Below are 19,490 nucleotides of genomic sequence, written 5' to 3'. Positions count from 1 at the left end.
TAAGAGGAATAATTTCTGCAGTGAAGCCTGTATGTTATCCTCCCAGCAGTCAATCGCTATGTGTGTCTGTTAGAGGCTCATCAGTGTTGCTCCGCCTATTACTGAGTTTTACAAGAACTCGAGGGAGCCTGGATCGGATGATACTGCTGCGGAGATGAGCAAGCGACAATTCTGTTTTTCTTTGTTTGCATTGGTGTACTTCAACATGTTTAAAACATATATAAGCTTATGATGTGTTGCTCGTATTGGCTGTCCTGCATTCCCGAAATGTGCAAATTTGTGCCGAAATTGGTATATTACACAATGATACACCTGGCAACAATTGTGCCAATTATGGATATAAAATTGAATGGAGTGAGGCTTGCAAACATATGGCTTTTTATTTAATTGGAATGAATATTGTAACATTAAATCAAAGGAAACATGAACACCTGATTTTGCTCCTTTTTTTAACAAATCCAAACAACAAATAAATGGGATCTTAACTTTGGCCCATTCCATTTAAATACAGAATGAAAACAATATGCAGATTGTAGAGCAAAACCAGAACAATAGACCATGGTGAAATAATCAATGTACAACACAATGCTCTTGTTCATTCACAAAAAAAAGAAAAGAAAAAACATGTAAAGTTAGTGGTGACATTATTTTATACAGTATATTTTTTGGTTTCTTTCAGATAACAAATTACTCTATTCACAGAATATACAGTTCAATAAACATATTGTTTACCAGTTCTTTTTAGGGTGTGCTCTAGTGTGGGGCCATTATTATAAATTGCATTTTTTATTATTATTATTATTTCTCAGTGTTTGACTTATTCACAGTACATGCTTCTAGCCTCCAGACACAGCATCTATTCCTGCTGTTTGTCCAGTCAGTCAGGATACTGCAAGCAACCACACAGACAATACAAGAGCAATACCTTAATCAAGTCTAGTCCCATGAGCACATTTCTTTACAAAAACTCCACCAAAATCAAGATATTCTTTTCACCCAGATCAGTCAAAAGCTGTTTTTTTTTTGTTTTATTTGGTGAATTCTGTTTTATCTTACAACAGAGCCCACCCCTGAATACTGCCGTTAATCACAAAGGAGATGAGAGAAGATTGGATGGGCCCTTTTAATACTGCAAACCCTTCACACACATTGAAGGGGTTTCCTGTCACACCTGTGGGCTGAAAAAATCTTTGGTCAACATTAGCAGTATGCAACAACCTAAACAGTAAAGACAGATCATATTTAATACCACACAATAACTTATTGGTCAAGCTCACAACACTATAGCTTTTCAACAAAGACTATTTTTGAAAAACTATTGTCCAAATGAATGAAATGACACATGTAGAGGTTACTTCACTACTGCTTTTGATCAATACATTATACACAGCTTCACAGGGAAGATATGGATATTTGACAACAAAAACACCAGAATGAAATAACTCACATGATACAGTTTAATAGATAAACTATTACTTTAGACAACACAGGGACAAATTCAGTTAATACAAATTAATTTTGTTAAGGTCTAAACTGGGCCGTAAGGCAAACCAATGCAAAACAAAAATCAGTAAAGCGTTATAACAGAAGATTAAGACTGAAGAGTTGTAGTGCTCAATGTTGAAAATTAATGGACTGTCTGTTTCGGTTAGGCTTTAAACGTTGATGTGTAAACACAGACGGACGTGTGTAAAGCCATTTGTTACAAAAGGAAGTTGCACTGGTCACAACAAATAAACTCCTTATTGTACTTTATTTTTTTTCTCTCCTTTTTCCCAAAATATGACAAAAGAATTGGACTACGGTATGGAATTTAAAAAGTGCTAATTGGTGAGCCTTCTTTAGGTGCCCAAAAACAACAACTACAACAACAAAATGACAATTAGAACTAAGGAATGTCGCATATGTTGTCATGTTGGCATATGAGCTCAAACCCCTACTCCTTGTCTATCGTGGCACCTGAGCTAACGGCCAGGTTCCTGTGAAGGTTCGGGTTCTGGCTGTGCCTGTTTCTGCTTCGCACAGAGGAGAAGGATGTATCACAGCCAGGGACTTTACACTTGTGAAGCAGCCGCAGATGGACAGTCTTGTAATGGGCTCTGAATGTCCCCTTGTTGCTGTAAACCTTTTGGCAGACGTGGCAGGTTATAGGAGATCCACCCCCGCTTCCCTGAAGCCCGCCTTGTCCTCCCCCAATGCAGCCCAGGGTCCTCTCTTCCCCGATTACCAACTCCTCGCCCCCAGGCCTCCCCATGCCGATCCCATCGCAGCTTTCATCACTGTCCTCCATGGGGAGAGCCTCCTCATCCTCTTCAATCCCTTCCCCTTCCTCACTACCGGCACCATCTGAGTCCCAGGAAGATCGAGCACTGCTGCTGCCACGAGGTGGGGCAGAGGAGGAAGTGCTCAGGTCCAAGACTGCCCCATCGTCCCCATTTCCACCCCCTTCTCCTACTCCTAATCCCTCCATTTCTCCTAAGGGAGATGTCTCAGCACTGGTTGGTGCGGTAGACATTTTGCTCATTGGGAAGACCAGACCCATGCGATTGTGTCCTCGAAAGATGACAGAGGTTTGGCTATTTGGGTCTCGATGAGGCAAATCTCTGTCCCGCTGGTCTTGGTAGTAGTCCCGGCCAACAGAGGCTCTGTCTCTACAGTGGGATGAGGGCAAGTATAGCGTATTGGCGGGGCTGAATGAGTCTTTGGTCAGCAGTTTGTTGTGTAGATTCAAATTTGCACTGTGTCTGTAGATTTAAAAAAACAAAAACAATACACATATTACACCACATGTTTGAACGTCTTTCATCCAATAAAACTTAAAACCACATAAAATATACAAAATGAATGAGGCAACGTGCACCCTGATCTACCAAAGCAACGAATGCATGAATGTCTCCTATAAGTCACCCTAATGATTAGAGAGTCAGCAGTTCCCCTTCGAGGGGAACTCGAACTGCGTCGATTCACAGCCCCTCGCCATAGTGTCGTAACCGACGCAGTGTCTCGTTCCCCTATCTTGGGGAACAAGGGTTACATACGTAACCCGAGACGTTCCCCTTCGAGGGGAACTCGGACTGCGTCGGTTACGACACTATGGCGAGGGGCGGTGAACCGACGCAATGTCTCGTTCCCCTATCTCGGGGAACAAGGGTTACATACGTAACCCAAGACGTTTTTTGTTGTTTGCTTTTTTTTGCCACATTATTTATTGTTGAAGTGTAAAGAACAGAACAGTGTCAGGTTCATGCATATTATAAGTTCTGTTTATACTACATGTAATATTTAGTGTCTGCATATGCACACATGTTCATACAAATGAGGACAACTGTCTGTGTTTACAGTCTTAATACGTTGTGGTTGTATGCAGAGTCTGCAGAGTCTGCGCAGCTCCGGTGTGGCTGCAGCTACATCAATGCAGAAAGTATAATTTGATAATAAGGGTCCAAGTGTTTGCATGTTTCAGTATAAGGTTGGGTTTACATAATCAATTCTTCATTTAAAATCAACATTTGTTTGAGTATTGATTAATGAAATATAATTTAATGACTTTTTACCATGGATATGGTAAATTGACTCGCTTTTGAGGTTTAAACGGCAACTTGGTGCATTTTATAAAATTATTTGAGGGTTGCTTCTTGCTTGTACAATTCAATTCAATTTTCAGTTCAATTTTATTTATAGTATCAAATCATAACAAGAGTTATCTCAAGACACTTAGAGTACAGATAGAGTAGGTCTATACCACACTATAATTTACAGAGACCCAACATTTCCAGTAATTTTACAGCATAGCTTCTCTGAAAACATCCTTTATATCCAAGCAAAATTGGTATTGTAACTGAAATTTGCCCAACCTAATTGATTGTGAATGGTATCAGAAATGTATGTGAATCAGGACCTTGTGAAACAGAATTAAATAGGGAAATTATTGATTTTACCCAGGTCTATTTCGGTAGCACATGTTTGAGATCCACAGATCTGATGCTATGTTGCAGATATACAGGGTTTCTGTTAGGGGAACCATGAGGAAACTGTATATATATGTGTACCAACTGTATATGTCCTGAATAAGCTAAACGGCAACGTCCAAGAGTTGGGATATTAATTCTTCGGAAACAGCTACATGTACAGGCTTCCATGTGTCAGCAATCCAAATACCACACTCAGGAACAGTAAGAAAAGAAAGTATGGCTGCCTCTCACCTGTCTCGGCTCCTGCGGGAGGGGAAGGCAGCATTGCAGCCGTCCACGTTGCACATGTGCATCTCCTTCAGGTGGACATTTTGGTAGTGCATCTTGACACTGTACGGGTTCTTAAAGGTCTTTCTGCAGATCTCACAGTGGTGTGGTAGGTCAGCGTTGGGGTCGAGGTGAGACATACCTGAGTCACTGTAGTCGTCTACACAGCTGTCCAATCCCAATCCCTCTCTCTGGCGCTCTATGAGCTGGAGCCCGCCCCCGTTAGTCAGCCTGTGCTCACCCTCATCCCATCTGAGCTCCCTGTCCTCCCTTTCTTCATTGCCATTTGGTTCCTGACAGTGTAAGTTGTTGTCACAGTGATTCTCCATCAGTCTGTCTTGGACGGGGGAGGGTGCAGAGGTGATGACCCCTGTTTCAGCTTGCCTGTGCTCATCATCTTTGTCCTCCCCCGCTGTCATTTCTGTATCTAAGGATTGGTCCAACAGATGCTTGGCGCCCGCCCTTTCCTTCTCTTCCCTAATGAAAGCACCTCTTTCCTGCCTCTCCTCCCTGGCTTGTCTTGCGCACATATGCCCTTCTGCTCGGCGTCCGTCACAATCTTCCTTGTTCCTGTCCTGTAAAGGAGCCTCGTCCTCAGAGCTGCTCCCCTTGTCCATGTCCTCATCCCGTTCTATCACTTCCTTCTCTATCTTTATTGGCATGCTTGACTTCCTAGACTTTTTCTTTGGTATGGGGTCTGTCATGTAGTTATCAGGGGCCGTGATGGGTTTGACAGGTACAGAGGAGGATAACAGAGGTAGGGAGGGTAGTGTACCTGGGGTGTTGGCAAGCTCTGCTGGAGTTACCAGGCTGCGGTAGAAAGGCAGGACAGGCTGTACTGTTTTCAAGTTAGGGAAGAGGATGCCACTTTGGCCCATGCTGGGGAACAAGCTGCTGTGGAGTTTCGAGCCAGTGTCGACATGGCTCACCATGTAGCTGGGCACTGACTTATGGCTTTCTGCAGAACAGACAGGGATGGGGGTTCCATATTCAGATCTCTTCTCTCCTTGCGAGCTCTCATCACCAGACAAGCTGCCCCGCAGGTCTTTGTCCCGGTTGTTGCGGTTCATTGGCATGTGTAGCCGTGGGTTGGGGTTGGCACTATGGCGATTGCGACTGCGCAGAGAGCTGAACACCATGTTGCAGCCCTCGATGGTACACTTGTGCTTAATCTTCAGGTGCACTGCATTGTAGTGAATTTTCAGAGTGCCTTTATCGTAGAATGTCTTCTCACAGGCGTTGCAAAATACCCGACCTTTCTTCAAAGAGCATCCTCCCCCACCTCCTCCAGAGACTCCTCCACCGCCACACCCATTCCTGTCCAAAGAGCGCAGCTTGCCCTCGGGTGACATCTGGGTTACGTCAGAGCTCATGGAGGGTGTGCACGGCGTGGACGGCCCATCCGAGTAGTTGTCACTAGTGGAGAAGTCCTCTGCCTCGATCTTTGTGGTAGTGGAGAGGCTGTCCATTGGCTTGTCTCCGCTTTGGTCCAGATCAGCAGTGAATGAGACAGAGCTGGAACCTAGCAGGCTGCTCTCTGGAGGGTGGGAAAGCGGGAGGGGATTGTCCCTTCCTAGACCATCCCGACCTTGATCATCTCGTCTCTGAGTCTGCTGCTGGTGCTGCTGGTGCTGCTGGTGCTGGTGGTGCGGCGGTGCCCCTGTTGGTGAGCCCAGAAACGGAGCAGGAACAGAGCCTAACAGTTGGAAGGGCAGCATAAAGGCCATGCTGTTGACAAAGTTCTCAAAATGGTGCATGCTGTTGGTGCTCAGCTTATCTACTTTGGATGTGGAGAGGTTGGCAGCAGTGTGTGGGGTGTTGCGCTCAATGAAAGTGCGGATGTCTGAGTTGGTGCGGGTGCTGGGAACCAACACTGCCTGACCCTCCTTGTCCTGCAGAGCCATCAGCTCCACTATGGACTTTGTCTCGCCAAAACGCAGGAACTGCTGCAGTGTGGCAATCTCCTCCTCGAAGGTCATGATGGCCCACCGGTCCAGCACCTTCCCTGCTACATCCTGCAGGTACGGGTGAGGGGCGAGGTCAGGGGTATGAAATAGATTGAGATGGAAAGGGAACGTGAAAAAAGAGAAGAAAGAGAGAGAGCAATTTCATCATTAGCATTATAAGTGTCTGTTGGGTTGCTCATATGTATTCACAGAGTGGTTTAGATGACACACCCTATAAAGCAGACTGGCATGGCAACTAAATAAAGGAATCAGATGGAGTGTTAATACAAGCAGGCGGTGCAGAATCCAAAGAAGCCTCATTACACAGACGCACAGTGTTTCATCTTGCAGGTCATTTCTCTTCATTTAAATCATGTGGATTTACTCACTCTGCATCAGCAGAAGCAGTCAGAGAACACACACATACACACACACACACACACACACACACACACACACACACACACACACACACACACACACACACACACACACTGGGGAGAACGTGCAAAAAAGCATACCAGCAGACACGTACACTCAAATGCAAACTCCCAAAGGCATGCAAAAATAAATGCTCACACACACACACACACACACACACACACACACACACACACACACACTGATCAGAGGGCGGCTCACATTGATCAAGCAGGTCCTCTCTCCCTGAGCCCAGCAGTAATCACATGTGAGTTTGGGTGTCTTTGAAAGTGAGGAGCGGCTTCGTGCCGTAACCGTGATTAATATTTCATCACAGAGCATTCATTGGGCGCCTGTCGAGGATTCTGACTCTACGTTGGCCATTAGATGAGCTAACATGAATTAAACGCAGCCCAACTTGAATACTTGATGATGTACTAATCGAAGTGAGAGCTCCCACTGACGCGGTGCCTGCAGCCCAGGCCTCGGCCGGCTTGGCACTAGCTTGAGAGGAAATCTGAAGCAAAAGACATAATATTTACAAGTGTACCCGGCACAGTTCAGAGACATCCCCGAGCTGGTGTTACCACGGAATCAAGCCGGCTGCATGGGCAGGGTACCATGAGACTTCATGGCATTGGTCGCTACATCACATCCCTACTCTCTCCTGTCTTCAGCCATGCATTACTGACTACTCTTCTCCCTCCTCCTCCTCCTCCTCCTCCTCCTCCTCCTCCCTTGTCCTCCTCAGAAATTCCCTCTGTCTCTCCCTTCATATAACTCCACTTCACTCATACTCTGAGTTTTAGGGTCGCATATTGGCCTCCAGGCTGTTTTTAGAGGCTTCTCCACCCTGAGATGAATTACACCACATGCTACGTTGGAATTGTTTTCATATTTAAAGTGAAAGATTTTCATTTTGGGAAATAGTTTACATTTCTTCAGAGATTTAGATAACAAGAGTCTATATCAATCTCATGTCAGTGTGTTAAGCACAGAGCTGGGGTCAGAATGTGTCAAAGAAGCTTAGCAGAAAGACTGGAGGCAGTGGAAACCAAGCCAAAGCTAGCCTAACTGTCCAAAGTAGAGGACTGCATCTGGAACAGAAATCAGGATTTGTGGTTTGTGTTAACATTACTGTGGGGAAAGGAGTGGGTGGTCCGAGAATAGACAGTAGGTCCTGGGATTTTGGAGCGCTGCTCCTGATCAGTGCTGTAACCGGCTGTTCATAGGTTCGCCTAGCTAGGTTTTATAAGAAAATAATGAAAGTACACAGTCCATCCAGTTGAACACCAGCCAAACGCTCTATTAATCCTCCTCTACTTCCTCTCTTTCTTTCTTTCTTTCTTTCCTGCCCCTATCTACTACGGCAACCTGAGGGATCCAATCAACGGGACTAAAATAAAATCTGTTACAATACCCCAGCTAAACAAATGCCAGCCAACAACACATGTTCTAAAATGATAAGTGAATAAATGAATGCAATGGCCCTTTTTTCCTTGTTGCACGAGAATAACTGTAATTATAAACTTCTAACAAATGGAAATTTGCACCACCGCGTAGTTATACTACGTATTACCGACAGATATGCATATCTTTATTAATGCTACACAGTTTTTCCTGCGGGACAGGAGAGGACATAAAATCAATGTTCATTCTACTGACAAATCAATCTAATGTATGTGGTGCGGGTTGTAGCAGACACACACACACACACACACACACTCTGCTGGAGCAGGCGGGAATCGTCATGGGAGCAGGCTTGAGAAAACTCAAGGCTATAGTCCAAAGTTCAAAAACAGCCCTACCAACACCTCTGTGGCTCTTTCACATGGTGTATATTAAACCCATGTGCATGAACACATACAGTATATAACCAACTATTTGTGATATTTCTTTAAATTTTAGATTTTTCAGTCTCCCTGGCTCCCAGCAGTTCTTTGCAGCATCTTTGGCTGCAGCACCCATTGCCAGATATGAAAAGCTTCTGGTTTGGGTCTCTGTACAGGCCCAGTGGTCCCAAACCTGACAACCTCACTGTGACAACAAGGCTTCAAGATGCTCAATCATTGCCAACCTTCTTTAATTGAACACATTTAACATTGAGATCAACAACAAAGGCACTGCTAACCTGGAGCACGTATCCCCGTATGTAGTCCTGCAGGGTCCAGTCCAGTGCGTTGAGGATCTGGATGACCTCCTCCTGCTTGAGCACGGAGAACAGGCGGTCCAGCAGGATCTTGAGGCGGATGGGGATGGCCTGGGTGCCGTACAGCATCAGGCTGCAGATATCAAACACCACGTTGGAGTGCACGATCTCCACCTGGCTGCTCTGGTACATGTGGTGCACCTTCAGTTTACTCAGGGCTAGAATACGCACGCACACACACACACACACACACACACACACACACACACACACACACACACACACACACACACACGAGTTTACAGGATTAAATTTGTATGAAACTCCACTCTGGACTGAGCAAAGAGAAACAAGGGAGGCTAGAACAAGTATGTTTTATGTATACAAATTTAAGCAAGGGAAATGTAATAGATAAAAATGAATAATATGAAACAAAAGATTGTAAAAAACAAAGAAATAAGTGACAAAAAAATTAAAGTGATACTCTTGCTGTGGAAAAAAAACTGGTGGTTTGTGTGTGTTTACAAATTCAAATTCCCACTCTGTCAAATAAAAAAGAGCCTATGTTTAAAAAACGTTTGACCAATCAGAGATATGATTTATACAAATCTAAAGGGGAAAATTGGAATAGTTCGAGCAATAAACCCTAAATCAGAAAACATTATGGCTGTGTGTACTCTGTAATATAATGAAATGCCACACAGATTGAGTGGTGCTCTGCATGGGAACATATGGCCAGGCACATTTTTAAACATTCAAGGGAATGCTGTTTTATTTTCGTTGTATTAAGAATCAGAATACTGTTGATTTTCGCAGGGTAATCATTTAGTTGCAGTTCCTCACAGTCAAATTCAAGGTAAATAAGAGTAAGAAAAGAGCCAATGAGAGTATAAAGTCCCATAGAGTAACATAGCTACAGTAAGAGATAGAAACGTTAAGTAGAATTGAAGTAAGAGTTAAAAAAGATTGTTCCAAATGGATTGTTCAAATTCTATTGTAGTGCAGTGAAGATAATATAGTATGGACATAAGATAAGATAATAATAGATAAATGTTATTGTCAGTCATGAGTAACAGAATTTTTTTTTTTTTGCAGGTAGGCTCGAATTACATAAAATACATATAAAGAACATAAAGGTACACACAGAAACAGTGTAATCACATTGACTGTGCAATATGCAAATAAGCAAAAACAGGTCAAGACGAAGCCTGAATAAGTACAGTGTGAATAATAAATAGCAGCAGTGAAAAAAAACAAGTTTATTATGCAGAGCTGCAGCTATTCCTAAATAAATGTGTGTTCATAATCAGCAGATACATTTGTTAAAGTAAAATAAAGGTCCAATGACATGGTGCTCTTTGGACGCTTTAATATAGACCTAAGTGGTCCCCTAATATTGTATCTGAAGTCTCTTTTATATAGACCTTAGTGGTCCCCTAATGCTGTATCTGAAGTCTCTTTTATATAGACCTTAGTGGTCCCCTAATACTGTATCTGAAGTCTCTTTCCCCAAATTCAACCTTGGTGCAGATTACAGCCACTAGAGCCAGTCCCACAATGAGCTTTCCTTAGTATGTGCCCTTCCTGAGTCTGTAGCTTTTGAGGGGGGGTGGGTCTTGTTTGAAAGCCATGATGTCTCTCTTTCATGGGTGGGCCAAATTCTCTGGGTGGGCAAAGCAGAGAAAGTGGAGGTAACATTGCCCCCTATGACCTCATAAGGAACAAGATTCCAGATTGGCCCATCTGAGCTTTCATTTTCTTAAAGGCAGAGTAGGATACCCAGGGCTCTGTTTACACCTATCACCATTTCTAGCGTGCCGCATATTAATGTTAAAAAAACTCATAAAGGGACATTTTCATGCCATGGGACCTTCAAGATGAGGATGAATCAAACGGGTGGGAAAAATACACAGATGTTTGAGAAATCAAGTAAAATGAGTGTAAACAACCTAACTGTTACTGAAAGACTCCACAACAGCAGTAACAATAACAATAGTGTTTTTCCAAATGATGGTATATCTCAAAAACAAAAAATGACATGTTTTCTTATTTGTAATGCTGTCTGTCCGTGCATGCATTTTTTGGGGTGTTGCAAGAATAACCTATTATTGCACAGTGGGTCGTTTTCAATTTTAAATCCCATACAGTCGATTTGAAAGCTATAAAATACAACACTTTATTTATTAATACAACAAAATTTCCAAATTAAATGAAATGGTGCAGAGGAAACAGGACTGGAGACTTTAGTTGGGACTTTGTAGCATAAAGACATGATACTTTTAGAAGTGGATACAGTTATCGTTTTTAGTCACAAGAAAAGTTAATAGATTAGTCACATCTGTGTCCCTAAAGTGTCCCGCTGACTCTGGATCCTCCACAGAACACACTCTCAACACTTTCATTTCATCTTTCTAGTCCAGTGTTTCTCAAACGGGGGTACGTGTACCCCTATGGACACTTTGGAGGACTGTTGGGGGTACGTGACGTTTTTCACTGAATGTTTTTCAGTTATAAGGCTGTAGTTAATTCTACTGTCTCTACAGTTTTTGTCGCTGTTTTTTGAAGTTTGTCACCTTTTTTTGAAAATGTTGTCACTCTGTCTAACCTAGGACACCTGGAACCTTTCTTCCATACTTTGTTCTACTGTCTTTATTTCAATGTCAAAGTTTTTGCTGGCTTATTTGAATTTTTTAGCACTTTTGTTGCCCTAGTGTTGCCTTCCTTCTTTCTACCGTGTATTTTTTGAAGTTTTTATTCCTATTTTCAATTTATTCTTGCTTTACTTCCTTCTTTCTACTGTCCTTTTTCAATTTTTTTTGGCCTTTTTGGCCATTAGCATTTAAATGTTTTCTAGGTGGTGAGTGATAAGGCATGCAGTTTTTTCTGAAAATAAAAACTAATACTCAAACTCATATTGATGAGGAGAGCCTCAACTGAATGTCTTTGCAGAGTGAGTTCTTACCGTGTGCCACCCAGCCATGCTTGCAGTTTTCACACTGCCTCCTCTTTAGCTTCCCCGACTTGAAGCTGTCACAGTTACAGTTCACCAAAGTGCAGCAGATAGCCTGGTCACACACAAAAACACAGTTTTTCTTAGTTTAATGAGCACAAAAAATACACTTCCTGTTTTTAAACCTCACAGTACACCCTATCATGTCAATGAATTTGCTGAGCCCTTCAGAACTTAATACCATCCTAAACGCCCTTATAAATTAAATTTACAGTGTCAGTAAAACATCTGTATTTTCTTCTTCCCACAGTTTTATTAAGCAGCTGATGTTCTGTATATATTGAATGAATTATTCAAACCCCAGACAGACACTTATTTTGGATCCAGCTTTTCATAAAATGTTCATTTAATAAAATGCTGGATCCAAAATATTGCAAATATTCACGTGTTACCAAATTCAGCTCCGACTAGTGATATGAAAGGATATTGTTGTAAACTTTAAGATCTTGGGTATGATCTTAGCCGCTTAAGCTGGAATCTGTAAAAGGTGGAGGTTCCATTTGGGCTGCGAAACATTTCTAAATTCCCCAAATCAAAGATATGAGCAGTTATGCTTTCTTTTTATACTTTTTATCATTACAAAGGTAGGTAAAATTTGTGTAAATCCAACATAGTATCACTAATAAAGTCTGCCCTGTCACCTCCCCCTCTCTGTGCACCAAAGACGTATCAGAGGGTGTGCGCGAGTGTGATCTCACACAGTACCATGAAATATGTACAACCGGCGAGTTGCCCACGGAAGAAAGAGTAGAGCTCCATTCAAGAATATTTCTGTCTTCGTGTGTCACTCGAAGCCTGGTTTCTTCTGTGAGAGCAGCGTTAGCACAGGTGTGTGATTTTGTGTGTGTGCATGTGTGTGAATGTGTGTGTGTCAGTAGTGCTGTAGGACAGGTTCTATCTACTGTACATCTACAACAAAAGGTTTCGGACACACCTGGACCAACACTATCTTAATCAATCAATGCTTAAGGCGCACACACACACACACACACACACACACACACACACACACACACACACACACTTACACAGTCACACACACAATTAAATCAGTGTATTGTCACATGCACAGTAAGGAAACATGTTTTGCTCTACAATAACCCTCTTCCTTTTCTGTCCAAAAATATGCAAAATAAAACAATTTTAAATGGCAGCATGTGAAAAAAAAGCAACAATATCACACACACACACACACACACACACACACACACACAGGTCAGAGGACTATGTCCATTAGCCCGTCAGCTGATGGCTTTTATCTTTTCAGAACGAACGTGCAGGAAATCAGAGTGAGTGGACAGACACACAGAGAGCCTCAGAGTGAGGAGTGAATGGCAGTAATGAGTTAAGTTTTCTGGGTAGCTGCTGACTTGGCAGCGACCCCGCGGAGAAGACTCCAGCTCACTGATCCACTATGAACAACTCACTCTCTCTGTGTCTCTGTCTCTCTCTCTCTCTCTCTCCCTTGAACCAAAAACAGAGTAAAAAAATCATTTACACACCAGGAACTGAGGGGAAAAGCATCATCAGATTTATGATCAAAGCTACAGTTGTTAGTGCTACATACTGTAGAAGCGCAGAGTGGCTGCGCTACGCCACCTCTCTCCTTCTGCATCTATAATGCATGATCAGTGGGGGTTTAGTATACACGAGCGGCATGCTTAAGCTCCTCACCGGAGCTCCTTCACTCTCTACGAGCGCAGAAAGAAGAAAACGTGTGGGTGGGTGTGTGGAATGGGTTTGTGGATGGGTAGGGGACTTCCTCCCCCTCCTCCATCTCATTTAGTCAGATGCTTGGTTGTGCGCTCTAGGCTGGGCCTGTCCTTGAGATCTGGGATCACATTATGTCACCTTGCAATAACCTCTCATTATTAGGATGGATAAAGTGACCCGAGATGAAGGCGGCGGCAGGTGCCTGGCCTTGAAACACAGCGTGCCAGCTTTGGCCTTCAGTCCCGTGACATCTTGGCTTTTTGTCTCCGGCTGGCTAACTCAGCCTTGTCCGGACAGTGGTGAGGTGTAAGGACCCCCTTTTGCTCATCTCTCAGCAACATAATCCCATCATTACAGAGCACCGAGAACCAACACGGCCCAATTAGGCTAATCCCATCCCACTCTGGGCGCACACAAACCTCCTGCTGCTGCTCCCCCTAATATACATCTCAATCAGTGCACGCACGGAGACACACACATACACACACACACGTTCCTCTTCATAAGCAAAACATTTCATAAATTCCTGAGACAAAGAAGAAGAAGAAGAAGAATATATATTTTGTGTATTTTTTTAAAGCCTTTTTTTTAAATTAAGGCCCAGCACTGCAGATGAAATACACCCTTTTGGCTAATTTTGTCATTTTTAACCCATGCATAATTACCTGTTTTATTGGTTGGCACTGTCAACTTTCTAAAGAAAGAATTCACACATTCAAACAATTCTTCCATGCAGGTGGGTTGGAGAATGACACACACACACACACACACACACACACACACACACACACACACACACACACACACGCACACACACATACACAAAAACAAAAATCACGCACGCTGCTCATAACCAGTTATTGAAGAAAACACGTTGCTTCCCCTTGACCTTCCTTAAGAGTACCACTAATAAATAACTCATGGGCACTGTCCCTTTCTGAAATAAACTGAATAGAAGAAGAAGAAGAAGAAGAAGGAAACATGGCAGTGCAGGGCGGAGGCAGCAGTGGCTCTCTGTCACCGACCACCCCCCCCACCCCCCCATCCCTTTCTCTCTCTGTTGTCACAACAAAGCCACGGCTGTTCGCACGCATCACTGACGTCGCTGACAAGAAGACTAATTGCACCAAACGATGCGGCTGGGTCAGTGTTTTTGAAGCCAAAGCTAGCAGAGGGCTGTTTCTTTATATCAGTGGTGCATCACAGTGTAGCAACACATCACACACACACACACACACACCTCGAATACAGGACACATGCCTTTCCAGTACACGTTGTCCAATTCTTGACAAGTGGCATAGGTGTAATTTACAGGTTGGGGGGGGGACCAAATTTGCACGAAAATTTCATTTATTTACACCATAACTCATTTTTTAGTATGCATTTTTACTTTTTTTACTACATCAAAGGTTGTCACCTTTCCATTTCCAGAGCCAATACAGTACGAAATGAACAAAAGGAACTGGAACAGTGCGAGAGAGAAACAGGGACGTATAACAAGACCTGGACACAGGGTTGTGGGCGGAGCCTCGTCAATTTTCATTTTAATGACAGTTGCTCAGTGGCTTATTAAGACCATCAGCTCCATACATCTCTCTCTGTATTTCTCAGTATGGCTGTGTAGAAAATGGTCGTCCGGCGTCATTTGTGCGCTGAAAATCAAGCAACTTTAATGACCTCTTTGGAAGAATCCATCAAGTTTTTTTGAATCCTTCGTGTCCTCCTTGGCTACTAGCAACTGTGTGGAGGGGGAGGGAGGGAGGTGCTCCAACAGCGCTTGAATTCCTAATGGGGGCAACAGAAACTACACACTATAGCTTTCAATAATTGAACGGTGGGGCTCTAGACTTTCAAAATGTTATCGTTCTGAATGGATTAAATTGGGATAGAGAAACAAGTCATTTTGCAGGGGATGGGCCACTTAAAATAACATTTCCAATTGTACATCCACGAGAATATAGTCACTGATTTAACCCTATGAGGGCAGAGAGGGCATCGCATGATGTGTTAGGAGTTGTGTTGCCACGCACTGTTTGGCCGCTATGTCAAGTTGCTTCAAGACCCGGTGCACTTCCTGGGGGCCTTGCCTTAAAGGCAATACCTGGGGCAAAAAAAACACCTCCTCACTGTGAAGTTCCTGTGAGCGCACAGTCATAATGGAAGGCAACCAGATGGGTGTAGCAACATATGTATTAGCTCAGAGCTTCTCCGGTTCTGTGCATTCTTGACCTGATCGTAATCTAATCAAAATAAACAACTTAAGGTCCAGTTACTACATTTTTTTCCCCAGAGCTTTCAACCACAATCTCAGAGTTTGGAACTCATGTCATGTGATGACAATTACACTAACTCCATGACAACTGAAAAACACCCTCCGTCTGCTGAAGAGTCTGTTAAGAGTTCTGCAAATAAATGAGGATTTTCAATAATGTGGAGGAAGGAAATACTCTTTACAAAGCATATCTGTGAAATCAAATGAAAACCTTTTTCTCCTGATACTATGAACCTTTACAGCCTTGGTCTCTCTGAATCTCTTTTGCAAACCTTTATTTTGCCCCCCCCCCATGAAGTGAAAGCATATTCAGTCTCCTCGTGTACGTCTTGACTCTGCAGCCAGCCCTCAGTCCCTCGGTTTCTATTTGTTGCAGGCAGACGCATTTTGGGCTGGGAGGCCGTGCGCTCAGAGGGCAGGCTGTGTAGGATGGACAGATGGGAGGCCATGGAGGGAGGTTAAACCGAGAGAAGGTGAGGTTAAGAAAAGAGAAAAGTGTGAGGTGAAGAAGGCACGGACAACATAAAAACAGTGTTTGCATACTGTGCCATGACGACCCAATCTTCAGCGTGCATACCGATACCTTCCCACATAGAAACACAGGAGACAACAACGGCTGTTTGTATTGGATTTGATTCAAGTTCTAGCAAATTTAACTATTATTATGAATGGCAGATTAAACATATAGTGTCCTGGATTGAATGAAATGATGAAATTCACTGTCTCAGTCCACTCTCCTTCCTTACAGTTCTGAAATAACGTAATGTGTGGTGACTTTTAAGCTATAGAATATGTGGATAAAACATAAATAATAATGTGATATGATATAAACTACTACAGCATGCATTCTAATACAGAAACAGAAAGCTGCAACGATGAATCGATTAATCAATTTGTTGTCATCTATTAAATTAAACGCCAACTATTTTGATAATCAGTAGGTCTTTTCACTTTTTCATGAAACAAGTTACATGTTCCAGCTTGTTAACTGTGAAGATGTTCTAGTTTCTTCACTCCTCTGTGAGAGTAAACTGAATATCTAGGATTTTTACTATTTTCTGACATTCTATAACTAATTGGATAATTGAGAAAATAATGGTCAGATCAATCAACTACGAAAATAATCATTAGTTGCAGCCCAAAAAGAAAGTTCTGTCAGGTCAAAGTGGAACATCATCTGCGTTCCACCACTGGGCTGCAGCCATGACTTTCTCTCACACACACACACATACACACACACAAAAGAGAAATGAAATCCTTCTTTCTGGCTCTTAAAATCCAATCTGGCAATACGTCCTGAACAGCCACGGTGCTTTAGAGACTGGGCAGAAGTGAACAGCTGGTTGGACGGAGACAGTTTCGGGGACGGACGGGGACTTGTTGGCCTAATGCGCTGGAACACTAATCAATTAGCAGCTGGCCGGCAGAAACTGACACTCGATGGTGAAAAAGCGTCGCTGGTGCCAGAGAGTGAATAACAACAGGGCGATGTGAGCGAGTGACGGCCGAGGGAGAGCAGATGAGGTTTTACTATCAGCCATTAATCACTTAACTATGATGAGGCAAGGGAAATACAGGAGAAGGGAGAGTTTTCCTGATGGGAAATAGAATCCCTGAATTGCACGGCACACATTTCATTCATTGAAGCTTGACTTGTACAAATGAAACTAATATTCTGGAAAAACCTTCCTGGAAGCAGCAAGTCTGGGAGCTCTGCTGGACAGGATGTTACACCTCATGTTGTAAAAACAGCTATGAGGTTAAGATTTGGATTGTTACGGTTTATACTTCCGTTTGGGATTATTATCACCAATTACTTCTCTTATTAGGAATTTTGGCAAAATTGCCCCATGTTCATGTAATTAGTTCACAGGATCAAGAGGCTAGAAAATGTTTCCAAAATGTCAAAACTTTCCTAAATATACAACTACATTCACTTAGTGGATACCAGGCTTTTTTTTTAAAGTGTTCACAAATTAATGAATGCATGATTTCCAATTGGGAAATAATTAACTAAAGCTTTATAGATCAGTTATAAGAAATCTATAAAAAAGATTCTAGATGAGAGGGTTGAATCTTTTTGACTCATCCTTCTCCCCAAAGTTTAATTCATAAAGCCTTAGTAAATGATTTATGGACCATGAATAAAGCAGTTAGTAAAAATGTATAAAGCCTTAATGAAGAGTGATTTGTTAGAAAGTTGGTGCAGTTTGCTGATTAATCAATTAGTCTCTGAATGAAGTGAGAAAAGTAAATTTAAGCACGGTATGTGTTATTTTTCTCTTCTATATGATTCACAAATTCATATCTTTGGACTTTAAAAAAAAAAGTGGTTTTAAAAAAGTCTGTCAAGGCTGTCGGTATGTACATTTTCTCTAATTTCTGGCTTAAAAAAAAAATGTATTAACCAAAAAAGCAATTAACAAATTAAATCGGTAAAAAAACAGTAATACAAAAAATATTAAACAAAACAAAGTGCAACTGATTTGAAATGTGCCACAATTATTTATAAAAGTAACTTTTCATACATTTAACTGCAAAGTCATGAAGGAAATGACACATGATAGTGGTTCATAAATGTAGCCTAATAAAATAAACAATGTAGCATGGCGTCTAAAGCGGCTTAGCTGTTGAAATTAAAGGGCGACATATGTTTGGAGCGACCACTAAAAAAACAACACCACACACACACACAAACTGCGGCCCAGCGATCGAGAAGAGCTGAACATTCACACACGCGCACACAGAGGAAATAACTCTCTGATCCCAGCCAGGACGCACAGAGAACACTCAGGAATTCGGTGGGAGGACAGTGTTCCTGGTACCACTCAGATATCCTGCCACCGCCGGCATCCACCAATAGAAACCACCTCAGCACCAAAACCTCTGGCTACATCAAATACACCTGGCCCAAACGCGGCCAAAGCCTCTTTGTGTGTTCGTGTGTGTGTGTGCAGGCAAAGAACAAAAGTCTCTCATGAATAAATCACGCCTTGGACCGGGTTGTGCATGTGACAGCGAGGTAGTAAAAAGTTAATTGACGACAAGCGTTCGTTAAAGTGAGGTTACGATACATGAGCTGCTCGGCAGGCAACGTGATCCTGCCCCGGCGTATGATTTAATGTCACTCCGCGGAGAAAGAGGAAGCACTTTAACACACAGCACCAGATTTAAAAAAAAAAAACACACACACACACACACACACACACACACACACTTGGGATGTTCTCCAAAACGATTACACCAAGTCTTACATCCAACATTTGACTTTTTTTTCGTACACAAGCCGGCCTGTGCTTCATTTAACAGCTTCCTTTGGAGTGAACTCCATGTCAGTAATAGGTTTTCAAATGCACTTAAATAGGAAGAAGAAAAAAAAAAACTAAAGCCATGAGTGTTCCTTTAATGCGCCATTGGACCTGAAAAGGAGAAGACAAACCCAGGGAAAGCCTGAGCGAGTACAAGTAGTGACAGGCTGTGTTTGAGCCTATTAAGAGTCCATACAGCCCAAAGACAGCATGACAAACTCATTATTTCATACTCATCCAGCAGTCAATCACACACACACACACACACACACACACACACACACACACACACACACTACATGTCTCAACACCAAAGCAGATAAAAAAAGGTTGCAGATCTTTACCTGAATATCCATGAGAAAAGAGTTGGCTTCTTTTAAGAAAAAAAAAAAATCTTAAAGACAACAAGGTTGTGGTGGTGGGGGAAGGGTGGG

The 19,490-nt window shown here is 42.6% G+C and overlaps 1 protein-coding gene across 3 annotated transcripts in view; it reads right to left on the bottom strand.

Annotated features, from left to right (window-relative positions):
* Positions 1–798: 798 nt before the first annotated feature.
* bnc1 (basonuclin 1) overlaps positions 799–19,490 on the bottom strand; it is a 20,898-nt gene continuing 2,206 nt past the window's right edge. Inside the window, exons 2-6 of one of the 3 annotated variants that reach the window (XR_004656105.1) lie at positions 11,716–11,818; positions 8,736–8,971; positions 4,203–6,253; positions 1,704–2,744; positions 799–1,671 (exon numbers count right to left, since the gene is read on the bottom strand). Coding sequence is in view for 2 of the 3 variants with exons in the window: in XM_034867697.1 (XP_034723588.1) it covers positions 1,937–2,744; positions 4,203–6,253; positions 8,736–8,971; positions 11,716–11,818; positions 19,401–19,412 (3,210 nt within the window). In the remaining variant the exon portion in view is untranslated. Of the gene's footprint in view, positions 2,745–4,202; positions 6,254–8,735; positions 8,972–11,715; positions 11,819–19,400; positions 19,476–19,490 lie in introns of those variants that run through there. The other 2 variants (XM_034867697.1, XM_034867684.1) reach the window with 2 other exon arrangements.

The sequence above is a fragment of the Etheostoma cragini genome, chromosome 1 (assembly GCF_013103735.1).
Source record: "Etheostoma cragini isolate CJK2018 chromosome 1, CSU_Ecrag_1.0, whole genome shotgun sequence".
Lineage (NCBI taxonomy): Eukaryota > Metazoa > Chordata > Actinopteri > Perciformes > Percidae > Etheostoma > Etheostoma cragini.
Note: the sequence above shows the minus strand (reverse complement) of the source record. Positions and strands in the feature narration are given on the sequence as shown.